Below are 27,648 nucleotides of genomic sequence, written 5' to 3'. Positions count from 1 at the left end.
TTGGGTGGAACGGGCGGTTTGACTACAGGGCCCCTGAGCGATGAACATGGGCTGAGGCCCTGATGTGCTGCGAGGCAGAGACAAGGGAGACAGAGGATGCCGTATCTAGGCCCTGAGCGGCTCACCTATAACCACCTGGGGGAAAGATTTGAGGGCTCCTGAGAAAGGTGCTGTCAGAGCTTCTTGGGGTCTCCCAGGGACGGAGCTTCTACCGGCAGAGCTGAGGGCTTGGGGCCAGGAGTCAGGTCTGGGGTCTGTCAGGCCCCAATGCCGCCCCTGAATTGCTCTGTAACATCGGGAAACCACTGTCCCTTCCTGACTCTCAGTGTCCTCATCTGTAAAATGGGCAAAAGCATGAGAGGAGTAGCTGCCCAGGCTATGGTGCAGACCCAAGGAAGCCGAACCCACAAACCCTTTGGGCAAATCAACAGATGTAGGAAGCACGAATTCCTTTTATTATTAGAGCAAATTTAAGGGTCCTGAGTAAAGGGCCCGGAGCCTAACTCTGCATCTGCTTCCCATGTAACTTTGGCCAGACCTGCCCTCTTGGGATGTCAGCCTCCTCATCTGTACAGTGGGGAGAGCTGGAAGAGCCAGTCCTCTCAGGTTCATTCCAGCTCTGCTGTGGAAATGGGATTGCAGTCCTGCCCCCTGACAGCTGTGGGAACCCAGGGCCCAACCTCTTCCTCATTCCCGTTCTCGGTTTGTCTATGAAAATGGGCTCATGTCCTGTTTGGGGCCCCCAAAGACCGTAGCTCTCCACACTTGCTCATGGATTATGAAAGCGGCCTATTTGGAGACTCCTTAGTGATACCCCCACAAGCTGGTGGTGTCGCCATGGCAACTCCTCCTACTTCTGTAGCTATTTTTTTTAACATGCCAGAATGTCGGGGGTGGGGAAAGCGGGCCATTGGGGTCCTTGGCCATCACCTCCAGGGTTCAGGAGTCTGAGACCTACAGAGGGAAGGGGGAGGCCCAGGGTCCCAGACTATCTATGGATACTGAGGATGCCTACCTCCCTGCCAAGATCCAGCATGGGAGGCCCTGAGGACCAGCAAGCAGGGATCTGCTGAGCCCCCCAGAATCCTGATGGCCATGCCAGGAGCTTCCCAGCCAGCACGCCCACCACTCCTGTGTGTCGGCTTCCCCTTTGGGCCAGACGTCCTAAATGGCCCCACTTTAAGGACACCTACCCCTCAAGGGGGAGACTATTAGTCTTCCCAGGAAAGAATTCACGAGGGCGCTGGTACCAGTTACCAGGTGAATGGCCGGCTTGTTGCTAAGGCGTCCAGAGGCACCATCTGAAGCTGGGGAAGGGAATGTGAGGGGTGGGCAGCAGTGTTCTCGGCCCCTGGGTTGGACCCCAGGACTCCTTGGCCTGACATTCCCAATCTTTCGTGGCTCCCTATCCACTTTCCCAACTAGACTCATCTGCTTACACAGTGGCTATGCTCCAACCTGGCTGAACTCCTTGCCATTAATTCCTCCAACGTGTGCTCTCTCTTCCTTCGAGGCATTTGCAAATGCCATTTGCAGGACTCCAGCACCTGGGTTCATGCCCTTCCCCATCCCTCCTGCCAGCCTGGCCGCCCTTTACTCATCATTTGCACCTCACCTGTCCCATTACTTCCTCCAGGAAGGCATCTGTGAGAATATCCTCCAGATCCAATTGGGGGCCTCCCCAGATTCCCCGGCCCCAACTTATCCTCTGGGCCTAATGGTTCACAGCCTTGTCTCCCCAGCCATAGCTGGGAGGTGCTGCCCAGAGGCAGAGCTCAGCCTCCAACGGGTGCCCAAGAAGCAGAGGAGAAGCGGGGTCGAGGAGCTCTCACCGTCGGGCTGCCGCACCTGCACCTGACGTGGAAAGGGTACTTAGAGAGCACTTGTTGAATGAATGGTAATGTTTGGGCTCCATCCTTCTCTCCCTCACTCTGGAGCCTTCCACCGTTGCCCTTGCTTTTAAATCCAGCCTGTCCAGATGGAGGAGACCCGTCCCTCCTGATGTCCCAGAGAGCTCCATTTGACCCTGTGGCCCAGGTCAGTCAGCTGTGGACGGGTTCCTCTTTCTTTGGGGTCTGGACCCTGTCTATTCTGTGCAGTCCCGCCAGCACCCAGTCATTTGGGAAACACTTGACTGAGCACCTGCTCTGTGCCTGATCCCCTGCTGGGCACAGGGACCCAGATGAACAAGATGTGATCCCTGCAAACAAGTGTGCACTCTTTCCTCTGATGAGAAGTTTGGCTTCCCCAAGGAAGGGCCAGCCAGGGAAGTTGAGGAAAGACTCTGAGGGGTCAGTGCTCAGTGCCTGGCAGGTGTCCACCAAGTATGAGCCAAACGACTGAGCAGATTGGACCTGAAGGTGACAGGACTCTAGCTGGGGATAGACTGCAGGGGGGCCAAGAGTGTGGAGAGTCTGCCTGGAAGCAAGGAGTATCTGGCTAAGCAGGTGGTGAGGTGCTTTGTGTGCAAGGTTTCCGGGAGCCCAGGCACGGACTGGGACTCAAATCCAGAAGCACGTCCCCCTAGAGCCTAGACTGGCCTTCCCATCACCAAGTGTGTGATTCCTGCTGGAAGGTGCTTATGGAGGGCCATAGAGGAGAGCTGGCATCTGGCCTTGAAGTAGTAGCACCTGTTAGGCACTTGGCTTTGCTTCTTGGCCCAAACCTGGGGCCAGAAGGGTCTGCCAGGGTCAGTATGTCCATCCCTCTGCCTTGTATCCAGGGCTTGTACCCAGCCCTTTGGAGTAGTTTGAGGCGACTTCCTCACTGTCCATTTGGCAGCTGATGTCTGAGGGCAGAGCTTAGATCCAGGTGGGCCCAGGTGGGACACCTTTGAGGGTAAGGACATGAGCAAGCTGCCTTCCTTCCTCCAGAAGTCCCTGGGGGCTCTTCACATCTCTGTGACATGCATTGTTTAGATTCGTCACAGCAATCCTAGATCATAACTAAGGAGGACACTGAGTCTCTGGCCAGGAAGTGGCTCTCAGGGTCTCACAGCTGGCCATAGTCAGAGCCGGGGTTTGAATCCCAGGCGTGCTGATGCCAACGCCTCTGCTTCGAGGTGGGGCCAGGCTTGGCACAATCATTAGGCAGGAGCGGAGACCAAGGCTCACTTGATAATTACCTAGCATTCACGCAGCTCTTGACTTTTTATGAAGCTCTTCCCCACACACCATCTCATTTAAGTCTCACAAGAATCTGTCAAGGTGGGTGTCGGCTCCACGGCACAGATGAGGAAACTGAGGCTCGCACAGGAAGTGGCTCACCAAGGCTACACTGCCTGCTGGTTAGGGGCCAGGGTTTCCTGACGCCTAGCCTCCTGTCTCCTCTGTACCTTCCCCAGGCTGGCACGCCTGCTACCCCTCCCGGTGCCGGGAGTGAAGGTGGGTGGAGGAAGCAGGGGGCTGTCCCGCAGCCTGACCTGTGGCCGTTCATGTGTGCTGCTGCCGCCTCAGGGAGGCTGGCGTTGCTCAGTTCCTCCCCTCCACAGGTCAGAGGATCCTCCTGTCCCCTCTCTAGCTCATCACCCCAAATTATTTTTCTCCCGAGCTCTCATCTGGCGTTATGTCGCACATTTACGTGAAGGTGCTTTCTCTCTCCTTGAGCAAGATTTAAGCTCCCGAGCAGGTGAGACTTAATCTGCTGTGTTCACTGCTCTTCTCCCCACCCCTACCCCCCGGTGCCCAGTACTGTGCCTGGCACCTCTTAAGTGCCCCAGGCTTCAGGCCTGGCCTTTGTCCCGCCTACCTTCTCCAGGAAGCCACTTTTGGCTCCTCAGGTCCTTTCCAACTTCCCTATTTTCAGGTTCCGTTTTGGTAATTGCGAACCCCCACCCCCCGCCCCATTCCTGGGTCCTTAAACCAGCCCTTTCTAACTACCCCTGAGCCTGGTCACAGCACCTGCTTTCCTTCCCTTTGCCTCCCAGATCTTGTCTTCAAGGCCCAGCTGAGGCCTCGCTGCCCCCTCAAGGCCTCCCGTGCCAGCACCCTGCTCTGCCCCTCTTCTCGCCTCAGGGCCACAGATGTTCTGACAAACTTTTTGTCTGCTCACTTCTCCTACCCACTGGCCACCATGGTCTGTGGTGAAGCAATGGCTAGGAAATGCCAAATGCACTTCACACGCGTGATTCTTTTTTCATTTCATCGTTGGGGGAAGACCCTGTTGGGGGAAGGTTATTCTCATTTTACAGATAAAGACTCCGGGCCTGAGGGAGGCTGGGTGACTTCCCTAAGGTTACAGAGCCCTGTGGGGTCAGAGCAGCCAAGGGGCCTTCCTCAGATTAAGGGGATTGTTGCTCAGACCCTGTCCGTCTCAGGTGTATGGAAGAGGAAGCCCAGGAAACCCTGGTTTCGTCAGCCTGGGAGTGGCTTCTGTGGTCACTCTGCTATCAGATGTTGGGCAAGAAGGTGTTCTCACAGCCATTCCCATGGCCACCCCAGCCTCAGCCCTGGGACCGAGGGGTGTTTGGGCCCCACTGCTACAGGCAGCTCTGGCTCAGCCCTGTGGCAGCAGTGCGACTTTTCGGAGCTCACGGGTGGGGGACTCGTGTCCCTTGCACAGCCAGTCCATGGGAGGACGTCCCCGGTAGACTAGGGCTCGGTTTGAGGCTGAGCAGGTGGCCCTCCCTTAGGCAGGGGTGTGTTCCTAAAGTCTGAATGTGCACTGGCATGCATAGTGGGGACCAGCCCTCAATAGCTTGGCATCATAGGAATGATGAGGGACGCAGAGCCCAGATTCCAGACTTAAGTCCTAGCTCCCCAGTACCCTGATCTCCAGCGACTGGTTTGACCTCTTTTGGCTTCACTTCACCTCAGTTTCCATCTCTGTGAAATGGAGTTGCCCATCCCTGCCTTGTCTGTCTTCTTGGGGAAGGCTGTGGGACACTGAGCCCCCAGATAGATGGCAGGGGGCCTTCCTTTCAGAGAATAAGAGAACTGCTCTGGGCTTCTCTGGCTGCTCCATCCATTCTGCCCTCCACAAATCTAGGAGTACATGAGCTATGTAAAGCAACTGGTGAGACAGATGGTGCCTGGGAGTGGCCGCTTGAATGAGCTGTTGGGGACATTTCTTCATAGGACTAGTGAAATGATGCTACAGCCTGTTTTGTCTCCCTCCATGAAAAAAATAAAGAAAAGTAGGTAGTGGGTTCTGTTCCCATCACAGTGGGAAACTCATGCTCAGGGAGGGCGAGAGAGGCTCCCTCACCCCAACCCCAGTCAGGGGCCTTCCTGTCAGGCTGCTCAGTCTGACTCTGACACCTGGCCTTCCACTGCCTCTGTGGCTCAGGGGTCTGTCCATTCATGTGTAGCCCTCTCTGAGCACCTGCTGTCACGGGGCCCTGTGCAGGGCCCTGGGTACATAGATGCTTTGATGTGAGCCCTGGCGCCCAGGAGACACTGGCCGAGGAGGGTGGCTGGTGGGACTGGTGCTGAGAGGGCACGGAGGGTCTCTGGGCTGAGGGAGACTGGGGAGGGTGGCATGGGAACAGACAAGATGCAGCTGAAGGCTGAGGCTCCCTGCCAGCCCCACCCAACACCGGGGGGATGGTTGGGCTCAGTGTGACGATGGTGGCAGTGTGGCGTCTGATGGCAGCACTGACATCCATGTATGCTTCTGCCACAGTCTGAGCAAAGGAGTCAATGACAGCTGGGTGTCAGGGCTGGCTGTGGCCTGTGGGTATCCAGCTGAACCTCACTTCTCATCAGCCGGGCAACCATATGGGGGCTGTGGCTGGGAGGTGAGCCTCTAGGTCTTGTCCCCAGGAGGGCAGACACCAGAGTCCAGCAGTCGAAGAGACTGTAGAGTTCATACCCCCCAACCACATGGTATAGATGGGGGAACCAAAGTCCAGAGAGGCAAAGTGACACGGCCAAGGTCACACAGGTGTCGGTGGCGGAACTGGGACTGAAACCTCAAAGCGTGTTGCCACTTCACCTATTCCATGAGATGCCTGCTCCTGGCCTGGCCTGGCCTGGCCTGTGAGGGGAAACACTGTCCCCTCTTGCTCCCCCCTACTTTGCTGTGGAGAGAAGAGAAAAGGAACTCAGGGGGACCTGTGGCCTGGGAACAGAATCTAAGTCTGGACGTTGAGCCCGAACTGAATCTGACTCTGGCCAAGTGAATTGACCACCCTCTGGCCGACTGACCTTGACACTGTCACTTTTTTATCACCATCAAAATGGGAGTGATGGTGCCAAGCTCCCTGACATAGTGACGAACCTGAGTGCCCGTGAAAGTGCTCTGTGGGCCGTGTGGGCAGCACACCTGTCACACAGGTGTGAAAAGAATAAGCGGCGGGGGGGGGGGGGGGACGGTGCTGAGGAACAGCCAAAACAGAGACCCACTCTTCTTCTCACTCAGCAAACCTTCCCTGTGTTTGCTCTGGGCCAGGGCCTGGCAGGCTGCTGGAAACCCAGATGTGGACGGGCCTGGCTCGGTCATGGGGGAATGGATGTATAATCAGCAGCTAGGGCAACATGTGGGGCTTTGGGACCCAGAGGGGGTCATCTTTTCTCTCCCTTATTTCTCTGTTCTGTGGGCCTCTCCTGACTTCATTCCAGACAAGTTCTTTTCATGCTTCTGACAGTTCTTGGTTTGCACAGACTTTAGAGTTTACAATCCCAGAGAAAGAATGATAACCTCTCTCCAAAGACCTGCCCTTTCTGAGTTTCAAACAATGAGCTGCCTCATCTCATTTTCAGGGTCTCATAAGGTGGGCACAGCAAGGAGGTGTTTCTGGGCAGAGGAGCTGTGATTCAACACCTCTCAGGTCCACATGGGACTTTCCCAGGGCCTGGAGCTCAGCCTCCCTCACAGGCCAGCTCCAGGGCTGGACTCTGAGGTCAGTCGGGTTCAGATGGTTTGGCCCAGAGGCAGCTTAATGGGCCAGGCTCGAGGAACATAGAGTCACAGCTTCCCCCGGAATCTCCTCTAGGCAGCCTCTCACTCTGACTCCCACAGAAGCGCCTGTCATGCCTCTGTGGCCTTGGCGTTTCCTATTTTGTTGTAGAGTAGGCTGTGGGTGGTGGTTGGAGTAAGGCAAGGAGAGAACAGTCTGGGCAGCGTAGAAGAGGCCTGGCTCTGGCTGCTTGCCATGGAGCTGGCACAAGTCCCTCAGGCCCCTTCTTTCTGTCTGGTTAATAGAGTGAGGGTTGCTCACCTTGCTGAGCTCTGACTGTATCTGATCCCGAGAGACCACTAATAAGCCTAGCAGATGGATTTGGATTAGGCATTAGCAAGAATGCATCTTTTCAGTGGTTTTGATGGGAGCTATGCCACCGGTGTGGAATTACTGTGTGGTCCCTCCCCAAGCAGGAGACCTCCGTAGGGTGGCTGGGACCAGTCAGCTGGTCCTGACCTGGAACAGGGGCTGCACAGCAAGCCCTTTCCTTAAGCGCCTCAAGCTGCTGACCTCGGGGTTCTTGTCTGCTGTAGGAATTGGTCACATCAAGCAATGGGTGATGCACTTCCCTCCATTGCCTTTTACTCCCTGCCTAGAAGGTGGAGGTCCTCAGCTCCTCCCCGTCCCTCTTTCCTTGCCCCAGACTGGCTCTCCCTGAGACTTTGCCTGAGGTTCTTTTTAAAATGCAGATTTCAATTTGGTAGATCCAGGCTAGAGCCCCAGATCCTGCATTTCTAAACAGCTCCCAAGTCTGTCTTAGGAGTTTTTGTGGGTTTTTTTTCTTTTTTCTTTTTTTTTTTTTTTTTTTTCAAGATCTATTTATTTGACAGAGGGAGGGAGGGAACATGCAAAACCAGGGGGAGCGGCAGGTGGAGGAAGAGGGAGAAGCAGGCTCCCCACTGAGCAGAGAGCCCAGTGTGGGGCTCTTCGGTCCCACTTTGAATGGGAAAGTGTGGGAGTACATTCTGTCTTCTCTGCAGCCAGGGCATGCGGTCTGCCCTAGCCTCCGAGCAGGGACTTGCCTCCCCTTAGCTGCCATGGCTCCTGCCTCACTTCCTCCAGCACAGCTTGGGAGGCTGAGCCAGCTGAGAAGCCATGACTTGAGCAGGTCGGGCCTGGGATCAGGGGTTCAGACCTGTGCTTGGGCCTCACTTCTCTCCACCACAAACCTCCACAGGCCTTTCCCCACTTCTTGACGGGTTGACTGGGTCCTGAGCACAACACACTTCAGCTCTGCTGTGTCCCATACACAAGAGCCCTTTGTCTTTGGCACCTGCTATGGGGAAAAGGGAGGTACCCTGAGCAGGAAGCAGGAATCCTGGGTTCTAGCCCGGGCTCTGCCTCCAACTGCCTGGGTAAGCCTGGCAAGTCAGTGCCCCTCAGTCACCAGAGGGGCCTGTTGGGCCCTACCAGATGTCCCCAGGGGGCCTCAGGCCCCGGCATGGGTTTTGGGAAGGTGTGGAGATGGGAAGGACCTGTGGCAGTAGGATTTTCATCTAGAGAACCAGGGATTGTTATCCCAAAACCTCTACCATGTCTCTGTTCCCAGCCTCATTTGCTTTTGTGAGTTCTCCTACTATTGCCTCCACCCAGTTAGGACTGTGGAGTAGTAGATGCTACCAAGAGCCCGTAGGTGCTGTGCCCTTGGGGTATGGCAGGGAGCCCTTGTGGTCTTGCCTGGGCTCAAGGTTCTGCTGGCATCAGGCTCTTCTGCTGGATCGTGCCCCGTTCCTCCGATCCACCAGACCAGGTACAGGAGACAGGACTGGTGTGTCTGCCTTGAGGTCCAGTGTTATCTGTATGTCTCCTAAAAGTTAACTTTCAGCCGATGCGATTTATGTCGCTTTCTAAACTCTGCTGTGACCTTGTTGCTCTCCAGATTTTGAAGAAATGCAAAGGCTGAAGCATAAGTCCCTAACCCCCTCGCCCAGCAGTAGGCAAGGGTGAAAGGTCATGTGATCCTTGAGGACAACCCTGTGACACAGTCCTTGGGCCCTGCTGAGTGACTGGTGTGAAGCCAGCACCCAGCAGGCACTCACTGAAGATGTGTAGAGTGAAGGGCATGCAGCTGGGGCTCAGTGGGCTTTGGGGGTTGGCAATGGCCCTCTTCCTTTTGTCCAGCCCCTGGAGGGAGTGGGCTATGGACTAGGAACCTCGCCCATGCTCTTCCCTAGTGCTGCCTCTCCTGCCATCACCAGGCTTTCAGGTCCCCTCCCAGCCACTGGAGTCCAGGACATCATCCTGGGGGCACAGCCAAAGAGCCAATTAAGTAGGCACATTTCAGCCTAACTTCTAGGCTTGGCGGCCGCTTGGTAGCAGACATAATTGCAGCTGTCGCTATGCCAAGCTTCCCAAAGCTCACTGGCCACCGGATGTCTTTGGGGAAGCAAAATCTCCTACCTGATTCCTTTTTGGGCCCCCAGCTCTGGGATCCGAGATGAAGCTGGAAGTATAAATCCCTCTAAAGGCAGTAATGGTGGTGGTGGGGTGATGGGAACTAGAGGGTTCAGTCTGCTGGGAAAGGGGTCCTGGAGATGAGAGGGGGCAGGGACTGGGGCACTCAGAGTACACTTGGAGAAAAAAAAAAACATTGCAAATTGGATATTGAACCTCTGTCCTTGGCCTCCCAGGCACAGGTAGCATAGATTAAATATTTGTACTAGATCTAGATAAAGGATAAGGACAGGAGTTGGATTGGGCTGGAGGGGAGAGAAGAGAATTGGCAATTAGGGAGAGCCTCCCCCTGACCCCAGCCCCTTGGGATACTTCATTTGGTCTCCAAAATGACCCCATGAGGGGAACACCATTTCCACCGGGTATGTGTAGACACTGGGGCACAGGGAAGGATGTGAACAGACCAGAATCACAGAGCTCCTGGGGAGCAGGGCTATAATCAGAACCTGCGTCAGTCTGACGTTGTGACCCGGCTCCCTTCACGTCTAGGAAGTTGTCCAGGAAGGTGTCCGTGGAGGCGGGTCGGTGTTGGGGGCTCTGTGTCTGGAGGGAAGGGTGGCAACAGGCGGGCCTCTCCCCTCTGCTGCAGGCACTGGCTCCAGCATCCTCTCTGCCCTCCAGGACCTCTTCTCCATCACTTGGCTCAACAGATCCAAGGTGGAAAAGCAGCTGCAGGTCATCTCGGTGCTACAATGGGTCCTGTCCTTCCTCGTGCTTGGTAAGCTGGGGCTTAGAGGGTGAGGGTAGGCAGCGTTCTCCCCAGCAGAGTTGAGAGATGGAGCTCTACTCTGCAGGGGTGACAGGGGAGAGCACCCTCCCCCTTATCACCTTTTGGGTGCCCGATCAAGTGCTCTGGCCCTGGGCATGCATGAGGACTTGGCACTGCAGTGGGAGGTGTGGTACCCTTCCCATTTTATGGAGAGGAGACCCAACTCTCACTTGAGGTAAGTAACTTGTCCCAAGTCACACAGATTTGAATCCAGGTCTGTAGAGTCCCCAAAGGCTGTGCTTCTCCCACGTGCTACCCTGCCTGCCAACAACCATTTCCCAGCAGGCATGTTGCTTTGCCTTAGTGTGCTGTGGTGCTGGCTTGAGTCCTGACCCTACACAGACAAGCTCTGTGACCTGGAATTCTCTGGAAGTTCATTTCCTCATTTCAGCTGGGACAAAAACACTGCCTTCTTCATAGCACCTTTGTGGGACTTGAAGATGAGGGATGAGAGCTTGCAGCACAGGACCTGGTCACAGTGGGTGCCCATTATAAGGGAGTCGCTGGGGGACGTGCCCTCAGACCCCACTCCCAGCTGCCAGGCCCCAGTGGCTCCTACTGAGCCATTAAAGCTTCCTCCCTTTCTCTCTCTCACCCCCTCCCCTGCCAGGGCTCTGGCTACTTCTGCAGGGCTGACTTGGTGCTCTCATTCCCTGCTTGCCCCCTGGACCAGGATCAGGCCATGACAGATTGTCTGGGAGGAGGATAAGGCCCATTCATGGGCCAGCCCTCACTCTCCTAGCCTCACCTCTTCCCCAGGTCCCCCATGCTCTCAGCACCTTGAGTGGCTTCCTAGCACGTCGTAGCAAAGCATCACAGAGCACATTCTGGTGCCTGTGGGAGGGTCCTTCCAGGCACAGCACTCTTTAGGACGGCCCGGGCTGATGGGAATGGTCAGGAGCTACCCTTTCAGTGCTGAGCCCCCATCCTTCTAGGAGGCATGCGAGCCTCTGAGACCACATTTCCAGGGCACTTCCACGCTGTCCCTGCCTGCCTTTGCAGGGCAGGGGGACAGGGGTGCTGTTAGTCAAGTCTGCACGGTGCCCCAGGCGCGTGCCCCAGGCACCTGATGTGCCTTCCCTTGATTTCTATGTCACAGGTGAGGAAGTGGAAACTTTCCGAGTTTCAGTGACTCCCTGAGACTGTGAGGCTCCTTCAGTGGCATAGTTGGGATTTGTGGGGAAGCCCAGAGCACTCGCCAGGGAGCCCACCTTACTGGACAGCTCAGTATCAGTGGACCTGGTCTATAACAACCAGTTTGCACTTTTAGGCCCGAGGGTAGGTTTTAGGGAGAGGGCCATGAACCCCCCAAATTAGGCGAAAAATTATATGTGTGAGTATGTGTCCCTTTTTCTGGGGAGAGGGGCAATTACCATCCTCACATTCTTAAAGAGATCTCTGGCCTCAATGAGATAAATACTGGTCTGGTGAATGGAGCAAATTAAACTGGTTCCTTTAGAACTTAGACCTCTACCCTGGCCTACATTTGGCTACTTCTTAGGATCCTGGAGTAGAGAGCCCGGAGGAGCCGAGCCTTGTCCAGCATGAGAAGAAAGTAGTAGGACCAGGACAAGACCCCATGGACCACAGCCTTCCAGACACCTGTACAATCTGCTGCACCCGCTCCATTGGCCCCCAGATGCACCAAGAAGCTGCCACCATCCCTGTCTTAGCTTGGCCGCCAGAGAGCTGAGCCGCAGCCAGAACCCCAGTCCGTGCAGTCTGCAACAAGGACTGGCCTCAAGGTGTAGGTCAGCAATCGATCAAGTCCGACATGGCCCAGAAACCAGCCCAGCGTCTTCCCCACACCCTTGTGTAGGTGGGAGCCAAGCCTGCTCCAACGGGCAGGTGTGCAGAGCTGCTGCTAATTATTGCCCTGAGTCGCCCCAGCCGCTCCTTCCTGCTGCCACCCAGATCTGCTGGCAGTGGCCCTCCTGCTGTTGCAAAGGCTGCCACAGCCTAACCGGCCTACCTCCAAACAGACAGTTGCTACCACTTTTGTGCAGTGGACCCCTCTGGCGTCCTGGTAAAGGCTATAGACCTTCCTCAGGGTTTTCAGACGTGTACTAACTACAAAGCACACTGGGCTTTAGAGAAAACCAGTGATACTGAAGTGTAGATATATACCTGCATTTAAGAAGTCAAATTAGGCATAAAATAACACGTGTGCTTCTTTATTATTACATGAAATAAAAAGATCCAGCGGCTCTAATTCTTAATCATTTCAGAGAATAAATGATTTTTTTTTAAGATCTCTGCCGCAGCTCTAAATGTGGTATGAAAACACCTTTGCTTTCTCCCAGTGTCCCCGTTGACAGGTCAGCTGCCAACACAGCTGTGGTCTGTTACATGGGTAAACAGAAGCAATACTCTATTTCCCCAACAGAGGGGTAAAAATTAAGGTGTCATTTTGCTCCCCATCCCAGTGTGTGGGTCTCCAGATGAAACGCTTGGCTGTGTGTTCTGTTCTCTTTCACATCACGCCATGTAAACTTCCCAGTGCCCTGTGAGGACACAGAGGCTCCAGAAGGGGCTGCAGCCCGTGAGGGGCAGGGCTGAGGCTTCCTGGCAGAGCCCATCATGCTGCCTCCCTGCTCCGAGCCTCCACGGGCTGCCTGTCTCACAGACCTTGGTGACCAGAGTTTTGAATCCCCAGTTTCACCAAGGCATGCGGAGGTGATACTGTTGAAGGTGGCCCTAGGCCTTCCGGGCAGGGAGCCCACAGGGTCTTTAAGTGTGGTTGTTGACCCTTCCTGGGGCCTGCTGTGGGGGGGTGCCAGCTGTAGCCCCGTGGCCCAAGAGGGGGAAGTTCAGAGGACTGGGATCAGGCTCGGAGAAAGGAGGCCGTTTGGTGGCTTCAGCTCATTTTTTGCTCAATAAAACTTTCCTGGGTCTGGGCACGTGCTGTGAGGGAGGGGCTGTGGACACACAGGGTCAAGCGGGGAGCAGGTCACCCAGGCTGTGAAAGTCCAGAACTGGAATACAGGCTCTGGACTCACACTGGCTTCTCTCTTCCTCCTTCTGAGCTGCCTTAGCACACGCAAGGTAGGGATACCCACTTTCCCAGAGAGCCCAGACTTCGAGGCAGTGGGGCCTGCAGCTCAGCCCTTGTTGTTCCCTGTGCGCCTTAGGAGAGCTGGGGTTCTGATGGCAGCTAGATTTCCAGGCTCCTTGAACACTCAACTGAACATCATGGTGCACCCAGGAATCCAGCTTGGATACCTGTGGCCTCTAGGGGGCTGGAATGGACCTTTCCCCAGTCCTGAGAAAGGGGGTCAGAGGCAAACTGCTCAACAGTGTGAGCGACTTTGTAAGTGGCCTTAACTTAGACATAGCCATTCACCAAGCTGCCCTAGTTGGGCTTTTTTTTTTTTTTTAAAAGACTTTATTTATTTATTTGACAGAGATCACAGGTAGGTAGAGAGGCTGGCAAAGAGAGAGAGGGAAGCAGGCTCCCCACCGAGCAGAGAGCCCGATGTGGGACTGGATCCCAGGACCCTGAGATCACGACCTGAGCCAAAGGCAGTGGCCCAACCCACTGAGCCACCCAGGCGCCCCCCCCCCCAGTTGGCCTTTAACGGGGTTTTGTAGGCTGCAAATGCTTCCCTTGAGACCCCCCCACCACTTCCCTGTCTGTGATGTCACACTCCTAAGCTGCTCCTGAAAAGCTGGATGTGCCTTGTCACTCTGTGTTCCTGTCCCTCCTGAGATAGTTGTACTATGTTTAGCTACCTTGGGAGAGGTTAGTTCGGGAGGAGAACATGATTGTATTATGGACGACAAGGGAGCACCATTTTCCTGCTCTAAGGCTCAGGGAGAGTCCCTCTGGCCCTCCGCCCTCCCTCAGGAAACCAGAGGAGGCTCATCATAGCAGGAAGATGACAGAGCATGGGGTCCAGAGCCGGATAACCCCAGAGACCCGTTACCAGCAGGGCCCAGCAGACAGCAAGCGTTGACTCCCTCCCTGAACGGTGGAGAAGGTGCTGGGTGGGAGCCATGCTCCTACCAATGTGAGTGCCCGCTGCCCCAGCCCTGTGCTATGTGCCATGAGGCAAAGAAGATGGCCCCCCCTCCCCTAGAGTGGAGAATTCAGGGGTGAGAGATCCGTGTGGGAGGGCAGTGTGATCTTGGAGAATGTTTCTTGGGGAGATCTGCTCTGAGCTGGACCTGGTATGCTGGGTAAAAATGGGAAGGAGAGAGGCCCTGATGAGGACTTTTGGGGGCTAGCCATGAGGTAAGCCGGCTCTGGCACAGACTTTTCTTCCTTGCTGCCCCAGGTTTTTCAGCGTTAGGGCCCGAAGACCTAGAAAGGAGTGACCACACAGAAGCGGGGGTCTTCTGAGGGGCTTGCTGGGGTTTTTGCGGGGGGGCCTGATGGGCTCTGGGCTTTGGCCTGGGCCTGCCTGCGGCATTCTTATGTGGGAAGGGGCCAGCCCTCCTCCCAGGGCAGGAAGCTACCTGTTAGGTCCCTCTGGTGGCAGTCTGGGCCTTCTCATTTTTGGTGAACTTCTAAAGCCTGGTGCAGATTATGGGTTGACTGGTCCAACCCTAGTCTGCCAAGACACCAGGGTGGCTCAGTCAGTTAAACTGAGTGCCTTCTCATGATCCTAGAGTCCTAGGATTGAGTCCCACATCCTGCTGCTTGCTCAGCAGGGAGCCTGCTTCTCTCTCTGCCTGCTGCTCCCCCTGCTTGTGCTCTTTTTTTTTTCTCTCTCTCCCCCACCTCTGACAAATAAAATAAAATCTTTATGATTCCTGGCTCTGCCACTGCTGATTGACCTTGGGCATGTTACCTCCTCCTGGAGCCTCAGTATTCTCATCTCCAAAATGGGATAAAGTCCCCCTACCTCACACTTGAGGGGGTGGCTCAGCCCAAGTCCCAAGATGCAGAGACACTCAGCAGGTCCCTCCCCAAGGCCACAGTAACTGGGGCAGGCCCTGGGGTGGGGAGAATGTGCAAGGAGGGGCCAGAAAGAGTAGATCTGAGGTGAGGTGGTTGTTCCCGTGAGCCTCATCCTCCCCAGGCTGCAGCTGTAGGCCTCCCCTGCCCACGGCCGGGGCCGTGCCGAAGCCATGTCCCTTGGTGAGCCTCGCCCAATGGGAGACCGAGCAACCCCACCCCCACCCCCCCCAGGGAGGACAGGGCCTGACCCAAGGCCCTCGGTTTCCCCACCAGGAGTGGCCTGCAGCGCCATCCTCATGTACACATTCTGCACCGACTGCTGGCTCATCGCCGTGCTCTACTTCACCTGGCTGGCATTTGACTGGAACACGCCCAAGAAAGGTAGGCACACGACCGCCTTGCCCTGGGAACTCCCCCACTCCCCGCAATGCAGCTGAAGTTCCCCAGCGTGGGGGCTGCCCCTTTTTATTCAGCACCTGCTCTGTGAGAAGTAGGGAGCTAGGCCAAGCTGTGGTTTCGGGGTGGGGGGCAGTGGAAAGCCCCTTGGAGGGCACAGTCCTGGTCCTTAGAGGAGCTCAGAGGAGCTCACAGTGCCCTCCCAGGGGCTCACACTCAGTCAAGGGTTTGCCTGCCTGGAGGGGACAAAGGTGGGACAGGGCCCAGTGGGAAGCGGTGAGAGGAGAAGATGCTCCACAGGGTGACAGTCCCCTAATTCAGGGTCCCACGCTGACTCCATCTTCTCTGCCTTACTTGAGTGTCCCCTGCCCCTATTCCCGCTCCTTCCCAATACTGTGTTTTGTTCTCTGGAAGGTGGCAGAAGGTCACAGTGGGTCCGAAACTGGGCTGTGTGGCGCTACTTTCGAGACTACTTTCCCATCCAGGTAAAGGCTCGTGGGCGCTAACCTGGGAGGGTGGGACAGGCCGGGAATCTGAGTGAGAGCTTTATCTCACCATCTGCGGTTACCCTGTGCAGAGTTCAACCCCGCGACCCCTTCCACTGGGACTGTCTGTTCATGTTCTACTCCTCCTTATGCAGGATTTGAGGTGATATAGGGTACATTCGGTGTCATGCCAGGTAAAAACCAAAATCAAGACCTGAAGGAAAAGCTGCTAGTGGTTTAGCTGTCAGGGTCAACAGAGTTGCAGTAGTTGAGTTTGCTTCCTGGTTGCCAAGGCAAAAAGGGAAACATGATGGTTGTTGGTTTTTCTTTTGGGCAAGGACAAAGCATGCTAGTTTCTCAGGGAAACAAGGCTTGTTATAGCATTTGGAGCTAAAAGAGGTTTCCGACACTGAGATCCTTAGTGATATAAGGAGCATGTTACAATAGCAGATATTATGCTTAACTGCCTTTCAGTGAATATTAAAGACACAAGTGAAAAGGGCAGCAATTTACCAAGGGCAATAGCAAAGCAGTTCTAAGTTCATCTGACCTGAACCACGGATACGACTTCACGCTGTAGGTGTGAGGGGCTTTTTCTTCCTTCTGAAGCTCTGATAGAATATTGCTTCTCTCAGCCAGCTGTGGGCCGCCCGCTGGGGCTCCTGACCAGGGAATTAGGGCCCAGGAAATCAGATGTGCCATGAAAGGCAAGTGCGCAGGGAAGGCTTCTGGAGGATGTGCTCCTAGAACTCCATCTTCAAGATGAGTAGCACTAAAGGGGCATGCAAAAGAGGAACACTAAGGCACCTGAGTTTGAGAAGAAGCCTGTGGTGCGGGGGGATGTTGAGGAGGTAGATTGGGGAAGGAGGATTTCCATTTATCTGGAGCCTTCTAGAAACCCACACCTTTCCTCAAGGAGTTCCCACTAAACCTGGCAGTATCCTGTGAGGCAGGTATGCATTGTATCCCTTTTTCACAGAAGAAAAACTGAAGGTCAGAGAGGAGTAAAGCTGAAGGAGGCTAGTAGTATTTTGAGCTGAAATTCCACTTGGCTGCCTTGCCTCAGAATTCTGGATCCTTCCCCCCACAGCATGCTGCCTCCCTATGCAGCATGAGCTGTAGGAAACGAGCTCCGGGACTCTAGCTTCCCTCAGGTTTGGAGGAAGCACCCAGTATGACCCTGAGTGAAGCCCCATCCCTTCCAGCCTGCAGTCTCCCCATCTGAAGCAAGTTTAGACTAAGCTCTGGGTTTCCTTCCTGCGGCACCACCATTGGCTGCTCTGGGACCCCCGTGCTGGTCTTCTAAGGACCTGTCTTCTCTGGGACCAGCATCCAGGTCCTGACAAGATAAGTGGTGGCTTAGTCGGGACTTTTTCTCATCTTTTTATTGACCCCCTTCCAGAGGTCTACAAGCCAGGCTGGCAAGGCAGAGGCTATGTGGGCAGTGCTAGGGGTTTGTGGCAACTCTGGCAGGATCCCCAAGGTTTTTCCTGCAGGGGAAAGACCTGTCTGGCCAGCTCACTGAGCACCCCAGCACTGGCACACCCTACCTGCTGAGGGTGACCCAGAAGAAGGCAGTGGGGTCTGAAGAGCCAAGACAGCATGTGTGAGAGGGAATGTGAGCACGGGGCAGGGTGGTGTATGTTTGCTGCTGTGAGTCAGCGACTGAAACATCCTGGCGTGCTGCCCATAGGAGGTGGCCAGGTAACCCTACATTCCTCCACTGCTCTCAGTTTTGGGAGGAAGCTCCCTCTGCTCACCACAGCCTGAGCCAGTTTTCCCAGGATCCTTGGGGTCAGGATGCCTGCTCTTCCCTCTCCCTGACCCCATCTCTCTGGCTGCAAGGAATTTAAGGCTGCTGTTGCTGGGACAATGCTACATCATCAGACCTGACCCTGTCATTCTGAAAGTGAGGAGACTCAGTCCCAAAGACTGGTCCAGGTTGCATGACAAGTCCATTCCACCATTAGTGCTGGAATCCCAGCCCCAGGCTCTTTCCCAATGAATTCCTGCTGCCTGTCTCTCTGGGAGAGATTCCATCCCAGATTTCCTCATTGGATTGAGCCCCACTTCCTGGGTCTCCCTCTATCTGCTTTGTAGTTAGAGAGCTGGGTTGGGTTCCTGCTCTGTTGCTCTATTCTCTGACCAGAGGTTACTGGGCTCTGTGCTAGGCACAGGGACATGGAAGGGTCAGCCCTGGGCCCCCTCACGTAGGCTAATTCTGCTAGACTTTGTCACTTTCTGCCCAAAGGACCACAGACATGCTTTCTCAAGCTCAGTGAGCCTCAGTAGCCTTACTTGCAAAATGGAGCTGTTCATACTGTTAAAGAGTAGTAAATTATGGGTGGAGATGAGGGCTTGTGGACTCGAGGGCTTGTGGACTCTCTTCTCTCTGCTGGGACCCTTACTTCAGGGATCAGGCCACAATGATCTGAGCAGCCTGCTCCTCTGGAAGATTCCTTGAGTCCAGTAACCCCACTCACCACCCAAAATGGGACGACCCAATGACCGTTGGCCAGAGCTGGGATAAGCAGGTACCCTTCCTCACTGACGTCCACATTTCTAAAAGAACCAAAACAAAACCCTGTGTGCCTTTTTGCCCCTCTATTCCAAGAAGTCAGCTGGGAACGAGCCACAGGACACATGTGGGTTGGCCCTGGGAGGGCCCCTGGGTACCAGGACCCAAGCCAGCCTGGGCCTAAGGCCAGCCAGGGCCTAGAGCCTTGGCCTGGGCTGCTCTTGCCCACAGGTGAGCTTGGCCAAGCCTCTAATCCTCAGGGCCTCAGGCTCCTCTTCGGTACAGGGAGTGTTGGGCCTTGGTGACCTGATGTCTGAGCTGATGCTTTGGGATATTCTTTGTGGCCTCCCGGCCCTTCCCTTCTCTCAGCCTCTTGCCAGGGGTTATGTAATGATCTCTAGCTATAACCATCCACCCACCTATCCCCTGCTTCCTCCTTTGTATAGTTCTTTGCTGCCAGAGCCACTCAGCGAGCCTCGAGAGCATCCCTCCTCCTAGCACAGGAGGGCTCATGTGCTAGCAGCTTCCACCGGGATCACCAGCTCCTTGAAAGAGGAGGCCAATGCCTGGGTCACCTATCCCTCACCTATCCCTGAACAGGCAGGATTTCTAGAGAGGAGACTAGGAAAGGCTGAGCTTAGAGTGATCTCTCTGTCCATCTGCTTCATTTCCTCCATGGTCCTACTGAAGCCCAGAGAGGAGGGACTGTCCCGAGGTCCTAAAGCAAGTCAGTAGTGGGGCTGGTATTGGAACCAAAGCTATCTGCTTCAGGACCCATTTTCTCCTTTCTCTCTCCCTCTGCTGTGTGTCCTGTGGTATGAGCTTAAGCAAATTTCTGCTCCTCTCTGATTCTGAATTTCTTCTGTTTGGTGCCGGGGTAGGACAAGCTTATCTGAGTACTTTTCCTGCCCTTGGGAGGCAGGGTGGGAAGAATGACTTGCCGGGAGTGTGCCCCAGACTCATGTTAGCCACAGGGCCTGGCCTGGGCACCTTGTTGGGCTGAGACTTTGCCACGGGAAACAGGGGACATGAGAGCAAGCATGTCAACAGAGACTTCATCAACAGTGCCTTCCTTCTCCCTACAGAATGGACACTCTGTCCAGCCCTGGTGGCAGGGCAGTATGGCTTGAAGACAGATCAAAGCTGTATCAGCCTGCTTTCTTCTGGGGACAGCCCCAAGGGCCATTACCCTGCAGTGTGTCCCAAGGCAGCTCACTTAGTCAAAAGTCCCACCAGACAGATGTGTGGGGTGGGGAGTGGGAGTGAAAAAGGCAGCTGTGGGGCACCTGAGTGGCTCATTGGTTGGGCATCCCACTCTTGATTTCGGCTCAGGTCTGATTGCAGGGTCATGAGATTGAGTCCCCCATAGGGCTTGGAGCCTACACGAGATTCTCTCACTTTCTCTGCCTCTCCCCACCCTGCTCACTTGCACATTCTCTCTTAAAAAAAAAAAAAAAAAAAAAAAAAAAAAAAAAAAAAAACTGCAAAGAAAAGAATAAGAGCCAGCTTACCTTGCACCAGGTAACATATATTCATCCCAGTGACTTAGAGAAAAGCCCACTGGGTGACTATCTAGAGAGGGAAGAGAATGGGCAGCTCCTTTCTCTAAGCCTTTCTCAACCTTGCAATCAAATCAACAGCCTAGACCAGGGCTCTCCCAGTACGTTTTGCACTTGGGACTCCCAGACCCAGCCTTCAGTTCCAGAGAGGTAGCAAGGGCACTGTTGGCTGCCTCCACTCTTCCCTTGACACAATCCTACTGTGCGGAAGCCAGCTCCAGGTTCCAGCTTTACTGCAAGCTAGCATGGTGGGCACACCTGCTCTTCAGGAGGCGAACTCTCAGAACAATCTCCTTGCCACGCTCATCTAAAGCCGGGCCCACTTTTAGAACCCCCCTCTCTGCCCTCTCCCCAATAATCGTGGCTTACACTGCTGCCGTTTATGTAGTGGGCAGCAAAGCACGAGCTGGGTTTTGAGCAGCTTTAAGGTGCTTGCCAAAGACAAGGTGGGGGAAGGAGTACCGAGGGTCTGAGCAGCAGGGGGTGGGAACTCAGGGGGTCTTGCTCCCACACGTCCCTGCAGTCATAGCCCTGGGAATGGTGTCAGCCGCCATCTGCTCCACCCCCCTCTGCCCTCTGTCACCTGAAGCTTCAGATTTCCATTTCCTGGGGCCAGCCACTAGCACCCCTGCCCCAAATTGAGCACCAGGTCCTTTCCCTAGCCTGGGGTTCCCAAACTGGGAGTCATGGAAAACCCAGGCTGTTGACATTCCAGCAGTGGCTATAGGCTCTGCCTCCAGCTGACACGCGTGCAAAGACACAGGCACTTTCCAGCACCGGAAGGAAGTCGGGGTGTTATTGACAGCACCCCCTAGAGGCAGCGCAGCCCACAGGACTAAAATGTTCACATGCCTGACCCCAGGAGTTGTGATTTCTAGAAGTGTGTCAAACAATCAGATATGCAGACGACAATAAGGTATTTGTGGAAGCGTTATTTCTGAAGGGAATTTTGGAAGGTTTTTAAAGATCCATCCGGTGGAGTTTGATTAAAATTCTAGTGCATGCAACATAGCTATGCAACAGGATAATGAAGCCAAGAGAGACGTGGCTGGTGGATTGTGATAGGAAAAATAGTTATGATAGGGTTGGTAGAAAATTATGTAAAAATGAGGGGTGCCTGGGTGGCTCAGTCAGTGAAGTGTCTGCCTTCAGGTCATGGTCCTGGGGTGCTGGGATTGAGCCTCATATCAGGCTCCCTGCTCAGTGGGGAGTCTGCTGCTCCCTCTCCCTCTGCTGCTCCCCCTGCTCATGTTTGCTCTATCTCTGTCAAATAAATAAATAAATATTTTTTAAAAAGAAAATCATGTAAAAATGATAGCAACCAATGTGCCCTTAATTTTGTGGTTTTTAAAAAAAGAGCACGTGTATATTTGAGTAACCAAAGAACTCACCACATCAGAGTGGTTTATAAGGATGGAGATAGGACAGGCCCTCTGGATTATTTTTTGACTTTTTCCTGTATTTTTAAAAATACTCCTTAATTATTCACTATTTTTCTAATCAGAAAAGAAGTGATGTTTCTGAAAAAATAAACCTTGCTCTCCAGCGCTCTTAGCACCATCTAGCCCAGGCAATGCTGGGCAGGAGCCTGAGAGTCTAGGGCAACTTTATACCACTCCCACCCCCGCCAAGCCACCAACCCCAGGACAGGGAGCAGCCCCAGGAGAAAGCCAATCGTTCTTTAGAGCATCCCGGAACAGCTTTGTTGATAGTACCGCAGGTCAGCTGCCTGGCTGGCCCCCTGCCCCTGCTAGGGCTGACCTGTGGCTTGCCCTTGTCCTTCCTAAATAGAGCACAAGCCGAGCCTGGCTGCCTGGAAGGAAGTTTCCATTCAGACCCGCTGCAATGTCTCTTCTCTGGCCAAACTAAGGGACGTGGACTTTACCTTGACAAAAACTGGACCCCCCTCTTTATCTGAGAGCGGCAGGGGTTGGATGAGGAGAATGGGCCCAGGAGGAGGGTGGGCAGGAGGCTAGCAGGGCGCAGGTGAGAGGACCTGTTGTGTCTGGCTGGAGAGGTGAGGGAATGAGAGGGCAAGTTTCTCACTCCCTTCCCAGGGACTCACCATCTCAGTGGCAGTTGCCGCGAGTCTCAGGCGTGCAGAGTCACATGGGGTGTGCAGCACACCGGGTCCTTACCCCATCTTCTGGGCTCATCCCAGCACCCATCTCCCAGCATTTCCTCTGACCTGAGCTTTTTCCCTGCAGCTGGTGAAGACGCACAACTTGCTGACCACCAGGAACTACATCTTCGGGTACCACCCGCACGGCATCATGGGCCTGGGTGCATTCTGTAACTTCAGCACCGAGGCCACAGAAGTGAGCAAGAAGTTCCCTGGCATAAGGCCCTACCTGGCCACGCTGGCCGGCAACTTCCGGATGCCTGTGCTGAGGGAATACCTAATGTCTGGAGGTGAGGGGCCTCCTCTGCCTTCCCCTGCCAGGCTCTGCTGTCCAGACCTGAGCCTCTACACTGAGTGAAGGGATAGAGGGAGCAGGAGGCCAATACGCCATGTCCCAGTGACTGGTTGTGTGTGGAGAGACATAGAGGGCCCCAGGCATGGTGGACCAGGTCTGAGCAGGATAGCTGTCCATACAGTCTTCAGGATTTAGTTTGAACAACAAAGTCCCTAGGAAGCCTTCTCCGCCCCCAGCCCTGGTGCTGCCCTTTGTACAACCACGTTGCTGCCAATGGTGCTGTCCTTATCCACCTGCTGTGATCCCTGCCACCCTAACTCCCCAGTATCCCCCAGCACCTTGCAGGAGGCTGGCAGAGTTAGGACCTCAAGGAATGTTTGCCCAAATGAACGAGTTCCCTAAACAACCAGGTATCATTATCCCCATTTTACAGATAAACAAGTCAAGGCTCAGAGAAAGAAATAGCTCAAGCAGGGTTGTATAACTTCTAGGGGCTGGCTCAGGTCTGGAGCCCAAGTCCAGGGCTCATTCTGTTCATGCCTGGCTAATAAGCAGGGGGTAGGGAGTGCACTTGTGGGCAGCCCTGACTCTCTCCTTCTCCCCGCCAGGCATCTGTCCTGTCAACAGGGACACCATAGACTACTTGCTTTCAAAGAATGGGAGTGGCAATGCCATCATCATCGTGGTGGGGGGCGCAGCTGAGTCCCTGAGCTCCATGCCTGGCAAGAATGCGGTCACCCTGCGCAATCGCAAGGGCTTTGTAAAACTGGCCCTACGCCATGGGTGAGTGCCCCCTTCACATGCACACACACACATGCATGCGTGCACAAGCATGCACTGCACACACGGCCCTCCAAGGCTTTGTTTGGCCCCAGCAGAGCAACTCCTTGGCTCCTGGAGGCAAGGCCCAGACCCTAGGAAGACCTCGATGAGAGTTTGCTGTCCGGTGGAGGGGGGAGGTGGGAGGCCCGAGCTGCAGGCCCAAGTTTGCCCAAGCGCAGCCCGAGTGTCTGAGCAGAGCAGAAATTCAGTCTGTGCACCCTGAGCCCTTGCAGATGGGTGGAGAGGCCAGGCTTCTGTGCGGAACTCTGTACCCTCAGGTCAAAATGTGTTATATGCTAGGAGAGCAAGCACAAGGCCCACTGTTAGGGTGTGACAGACCCTGGCTTCTCCCTTCCAGAGCTGACCTTGTTCCCACCTACTCCTTCGGGGAGAATGAAGTCTACAAGCAGGTGATCTTTGAGGAGGGCTCTTGGGGCCGATGGGTCCAGAAGAAGTTCCAGAAGTACATTGGCTTTGCCCCGTGCATCTTCCATGGCCGAGGCCTCTTCTCCTCTGACACATGGGGGCTGGTGCCCTACTCCAAACCCATCACCACCGTTGGTGAGCTTCCCTGCCTGCAGCCCCTGACCTCGGGGCACCCCTCTGCTGGTTTGTGGTGGAGTTAAGATTCACACCCAGGCTCTGAGGTCCTCTGATGTCCATGCTGTAAACCTCGTGGATGTGGACCTGTTTGGAATGGCGAGTGGGGGTGGGGAGTGGGCGGTGGGAAATGTGTTCCATTACCATGAGCCAAGCAGTGCCAGGTGAGAAAACCGCACCCAGCAGTCCGTGTGCACAGAGCCCGCAAGTCTGTGAGGGAAGACCGGGAAGACCAGTCTGTTAAGCAAAGACCAAGAGGGTGTGTGTGTGGGGAATGTGCAGGGTGCTCTGGGGGGTTATAGTGGACCCCAGAAAAGAGGTGACCCTTACACCCTAGCTGAAGAGGAATTACCTAGCAAAAGAGAGGAGGAGATATTTGTTGGAAGCATGAGCCTGAGTGGACTTCCCATAGCAAAACTGTGCAGATTTTTGAGGAACAGAAAGAAAAACATCAACGTGAAAGGAGCATAGGCCTCTGAGTAGTATAGCAAGAAAACCAGTTGCACTTGTCCCTCAGCCATGTTGTTCTGTGTGTGTGTGTTTGTGTGTGTGTGTGTGTGTGGTTCACAAGCCAGAGATCTCACACAAGTGTGTAGGCCACCAGGCGTGGACTTTCAGGCTCAAAGTTCACATAGATACTAGCCAGGTGTTTTGCTTTGTATCTTTACAAAGTCTAACTTCCTGCACCTTGGGTCCCAGACCCAAACTCACTGTCTGCTCTCATTACACACAAATCCTATTCCAGGCCTGATTGCTCTGAGGCAGCAAGGACATTTCCACGCGCAGATGTGGCTGGAGAGGGACAGGTCCTGTGGGCAGTGTGAAGGAGTTTACGCTTCCTCTTAAGAAAGGAGATCCTTAAGAATGGAATCCTTTAGGGGCGCCTGGGTGGCTCAGTGGGTTAAGCCGCTGCCTTCGGCTCAGGTCATGATCTCAGGGTCCTGGGATCGAGTCCCGCATCGGGCTCTCTGCTCAGCAGGGAGCCTGCTTCCCTTCCTCTCTCTCTACCTGCCTCTCCATCTACTTGTGATTTCTCTCTGTCAAATAAATAAATAAAATCTTTAAAAAAAAAAAAAAAAAAAAAAAAGAATGGAATCCTTTAGAAGGCTTGAGGGTTTGGGGGAGGAGAGGTTCACGACTGCACTTTCAAGTGATTCTTGGGCTGCTGGATAGCCAGTGGGTTACAAGGGTCAAAATGGAAGCCCCCGAAAACACGTGCAGATGCCTCTCTGGCAGCCGTTGGGACCGAGATGGCGACCGCAGGGATGGAAGGAAAAGGTGTGAACTGGGGAGAAATTTCCAAAATGTTTTTGCCAGGGCTTCAGGGTGATTTGGGTGTGGAGATGCAGGAAATCGAGCAATGCGTGCATGGATGAATGTTGCTGCCCCTAGGAGGAAGGATTCCTTGGGATAGGTGAGGGAACTGAGGCTCAGAGAGGCAACGTGACTTGCCCAGAGTGGGGCAAGAACAGCACCATTCCTTGCTCCCAGAGCCCTCTCAGGAGCTGCCTGTCAAGGGCAGTGGAGACAACCTGAGCTGGAACATATTTAGCACAGTTCCCGGCACGTGGCTGGCACTTGGCACGGGGTCACTGCCGTCAGCGTTGCGGGAGGCTCTCAGGGAGGGTGGCCTGAGTGGGCTGACTAACCAGAGGTCTCTGCCCCATCCCCGCAGTGGGTGAGCCCATCACCATCCCCAAGCTGGAGCACCCGACCCAGCAGGACATAGACCTGTACCACACCATGTACATGGAGGCCCTGGTGAACCTCTTCAACAAACACAAGACCAAATTCGGCCTCCCAGAGACCGAGGTTCTCGAGGTGAACTGAGCCCACCAGCAAGGGTCAACTCCTGGGAGGAATCAGCTACAAATCCTTTTCTACCAAGTTCTTGAATGCTTTTTTGTTCTGTAAATTTGGAAGCGTCATGGGTGTCTGTGGGTTATTTAAAAGAAATTATAATAATTTTGTTAAACCATTACAAATGTTAGGTCTTTTTTAAGAAGGAAAAAGAATATCTCAAGCTCTTTCACTTCCAGTTTGACCCGCTCTAGGTGGTGGCTAACACATCTGGGTTAACCCTTCTTCCTTTCCCAAAATCACAGAGAAAACTCAGTCCTGGTTGACTGGGAAAGAAGGACAGCCATCTGTGGCTCAGGCCGGTTGGATTATTTGCTTTTTCCCACCTCAGAAGCCACTTATAATACAAACACCTCTTTTCCAAACTACCTACCCCACATTTAACCGCAGGACTGGTCCTTCTTACCAAGCAGAAGACTTGGAGAGCACAGTTGTTTCCATCTTGAAGAGTAACGTGATGAGCATCTAGAATGTTCCACCTGTGTCCAGCCAGTCTTTTAAATCTGAGGCCTCCAGAGCAAGAATAGGGGGTGACAATGACCCTGTGCCCAAATGCACCATCTCTCTGGGATCATTCAGCCACCGTGTCTGGTTGGAGTGACTGGTCCTCCACAGACAGGGTGCTGACACAAACCCAGATCGACATGGACTTGGCCTGAATCACATACTTTCCTATGGCCTCGATTTGTTTAACCCATACCCCCCAATGTGGCTGTGAGGATAGGGTCCCTCTTCCCATTCACAGAGGGGCCTGGCCTTCTGAGCAGCAGATTGGCCTTCAGGTCAGGAGGCCCCTGAACCTAAGCCTCGCATATTTGTGCCTTTCTGAGAGGTTAGGGGCCAGGGAAGAAATCCAGCCCCTCCTCTGCATATTCTGTTTTCTTTTGATGGAGATTATTGTACCGTGTCAGACTTTTGTATTTTCCAAAATGAATAAATAAAAATGAGAGTCCTCTGTGAGTTCTTGCTGGGGCCACAACTGCACCTTGCTACCGACACTTAGGGAAACCCTGGCCCCATCGGGGCTGCCTGCCAAGCTTTCCCCCTTGCTCCTTTGGGCTATGTGACCCTATGTGGTATCCGTTATCCAGTGCTATGTGACAGAATCCTCCAGAATGCAGTAGCTCCAAACAACATTGTGTTCACCACACAATCTGAGAGTCTATAGCTGAGGTGCAGCTTTGCTGAGCCCTCAACTTCAGGAGCTCTCTCAAGGCCACAGTCAAGGTGTCAACAGGGCTGCCATCATCGTAAGGCTTGACTGGAGGAGGCCCCACTTCTGAGGTCATTCCTGTGGTAGTTTCTAGGGTTCGCTTCCTCACTGGCTATTAACCAGAGGCCACTCTTAGTTGCTAAGTGGACCAGCTCATGACGTGGGAGCGGTCTTCATCAGAGAGAGTAAGGAGGAGAAGCCAGAAAGAATGTGCAAGGTGGAAGCCACATTATTTTATAACTTAACCTCAGATGTGATGTCCTATCCCTTCTGCCATATTCTCTCCATTAGATGCAAGGGACTCCATTCCAACTTTCCTACTGCCTAAGTGTCCACCCTTGCCATTCATTCATCTACTTCAAGGACCACTCCTCTGTGTATCCAGTGTTGGGTGCCTCATTGAGCTGGGACCTCAAGCCTAACTTGGGACTTGAAGGGTGACTGGAAGTTTGAGAGGCAAAGCCAGAGCAACAAGTACCAAGACAGGGAAGACAGCACTGCTGGTTTGAAGGAGGACATGGTGGTAGATAGGTCTGCAATGGGGCTTGGCTTGGAAGAGCAGGAGAGTGGACTTCTCCAGAGTTTCTAGGTGGGCAGGAGAGCGGGCAACAACAGAAGCTCACCCTGGAGGAGCTTCAGGCCCGCAGAACTCCGGCGGAGGGCAGATATTTCCTTTAGGATGGAGGAAAGGCCTGTTTTTTGATGACGGTCTCAGCCCCTTTCCAGCCCCAGTCTGAGGTTAGCCATGATC

At 54.2% G+C, this 27,648-nt stretch overlaps 1 protein-coding gene across 1 annotated transcript in view; it reads left to right on the top strand.

The window, feature by feature from the left end:
- The window catches only part of DGAT2 (diacylglycerol O-acyltransferase 2), a 31,517-nt gene extending 4,873 nt beyond the window's left edge, over positions 1-26,644 (top strand). Inside the window, exons 2-8 of the mRNA XM_059188643.1 lie at positions 9,945-10,073; positions 15,301-15,408; positions 15,838-15,908; positions 22,193-22,397; positions 23,011-23,185; positions 23,583-23,785; positions 25,500-26,644. Coding sequence (XP_059044626.1) covers positions 9,945-10,073; positions 15,301-15,408; positions 15,838-15,908; positions 22,193-22,397; positions 23,011-23,185; positions 23,583-23,785; positions 25,500-25,654 — 1,046 coding nt within the window. The 3' untranslated portion in view covers positions 25,655-26,644. The remainder of the gene's footprint in view (positions 1-9,944; positions 10,074-15,300; positions 15,409-15,837; positions 15,909-22,192; positions 22,398-23,010; positions 23,186-23,582; positions 23,786-25,499) is intronic.
- The last annotated feature ends 1,004 nt before the right edge of the window (positions 26,645-27,648 follow it).

This window comes from Mustela lutreola, chromosome 1, assembly GCF_030435805.1.
Source record: "Mustela lutreola isolate mMusLut2 chromosome 1, mMusLut2.pri, whole genome shotgun sequence".
NCBI classification, from domain to species: domain Eukaryota; kingdom Metazoa; phylum Chordata; class Mammalia; order Carnivora; family Mustelidae; genus Mustela; species Mustela lutreola.
The sequence above is the reverse complement of the archived record's forward strand: the minus strand, read 5'-3'. Positions and strand labels throughout refer to the sequence as shown.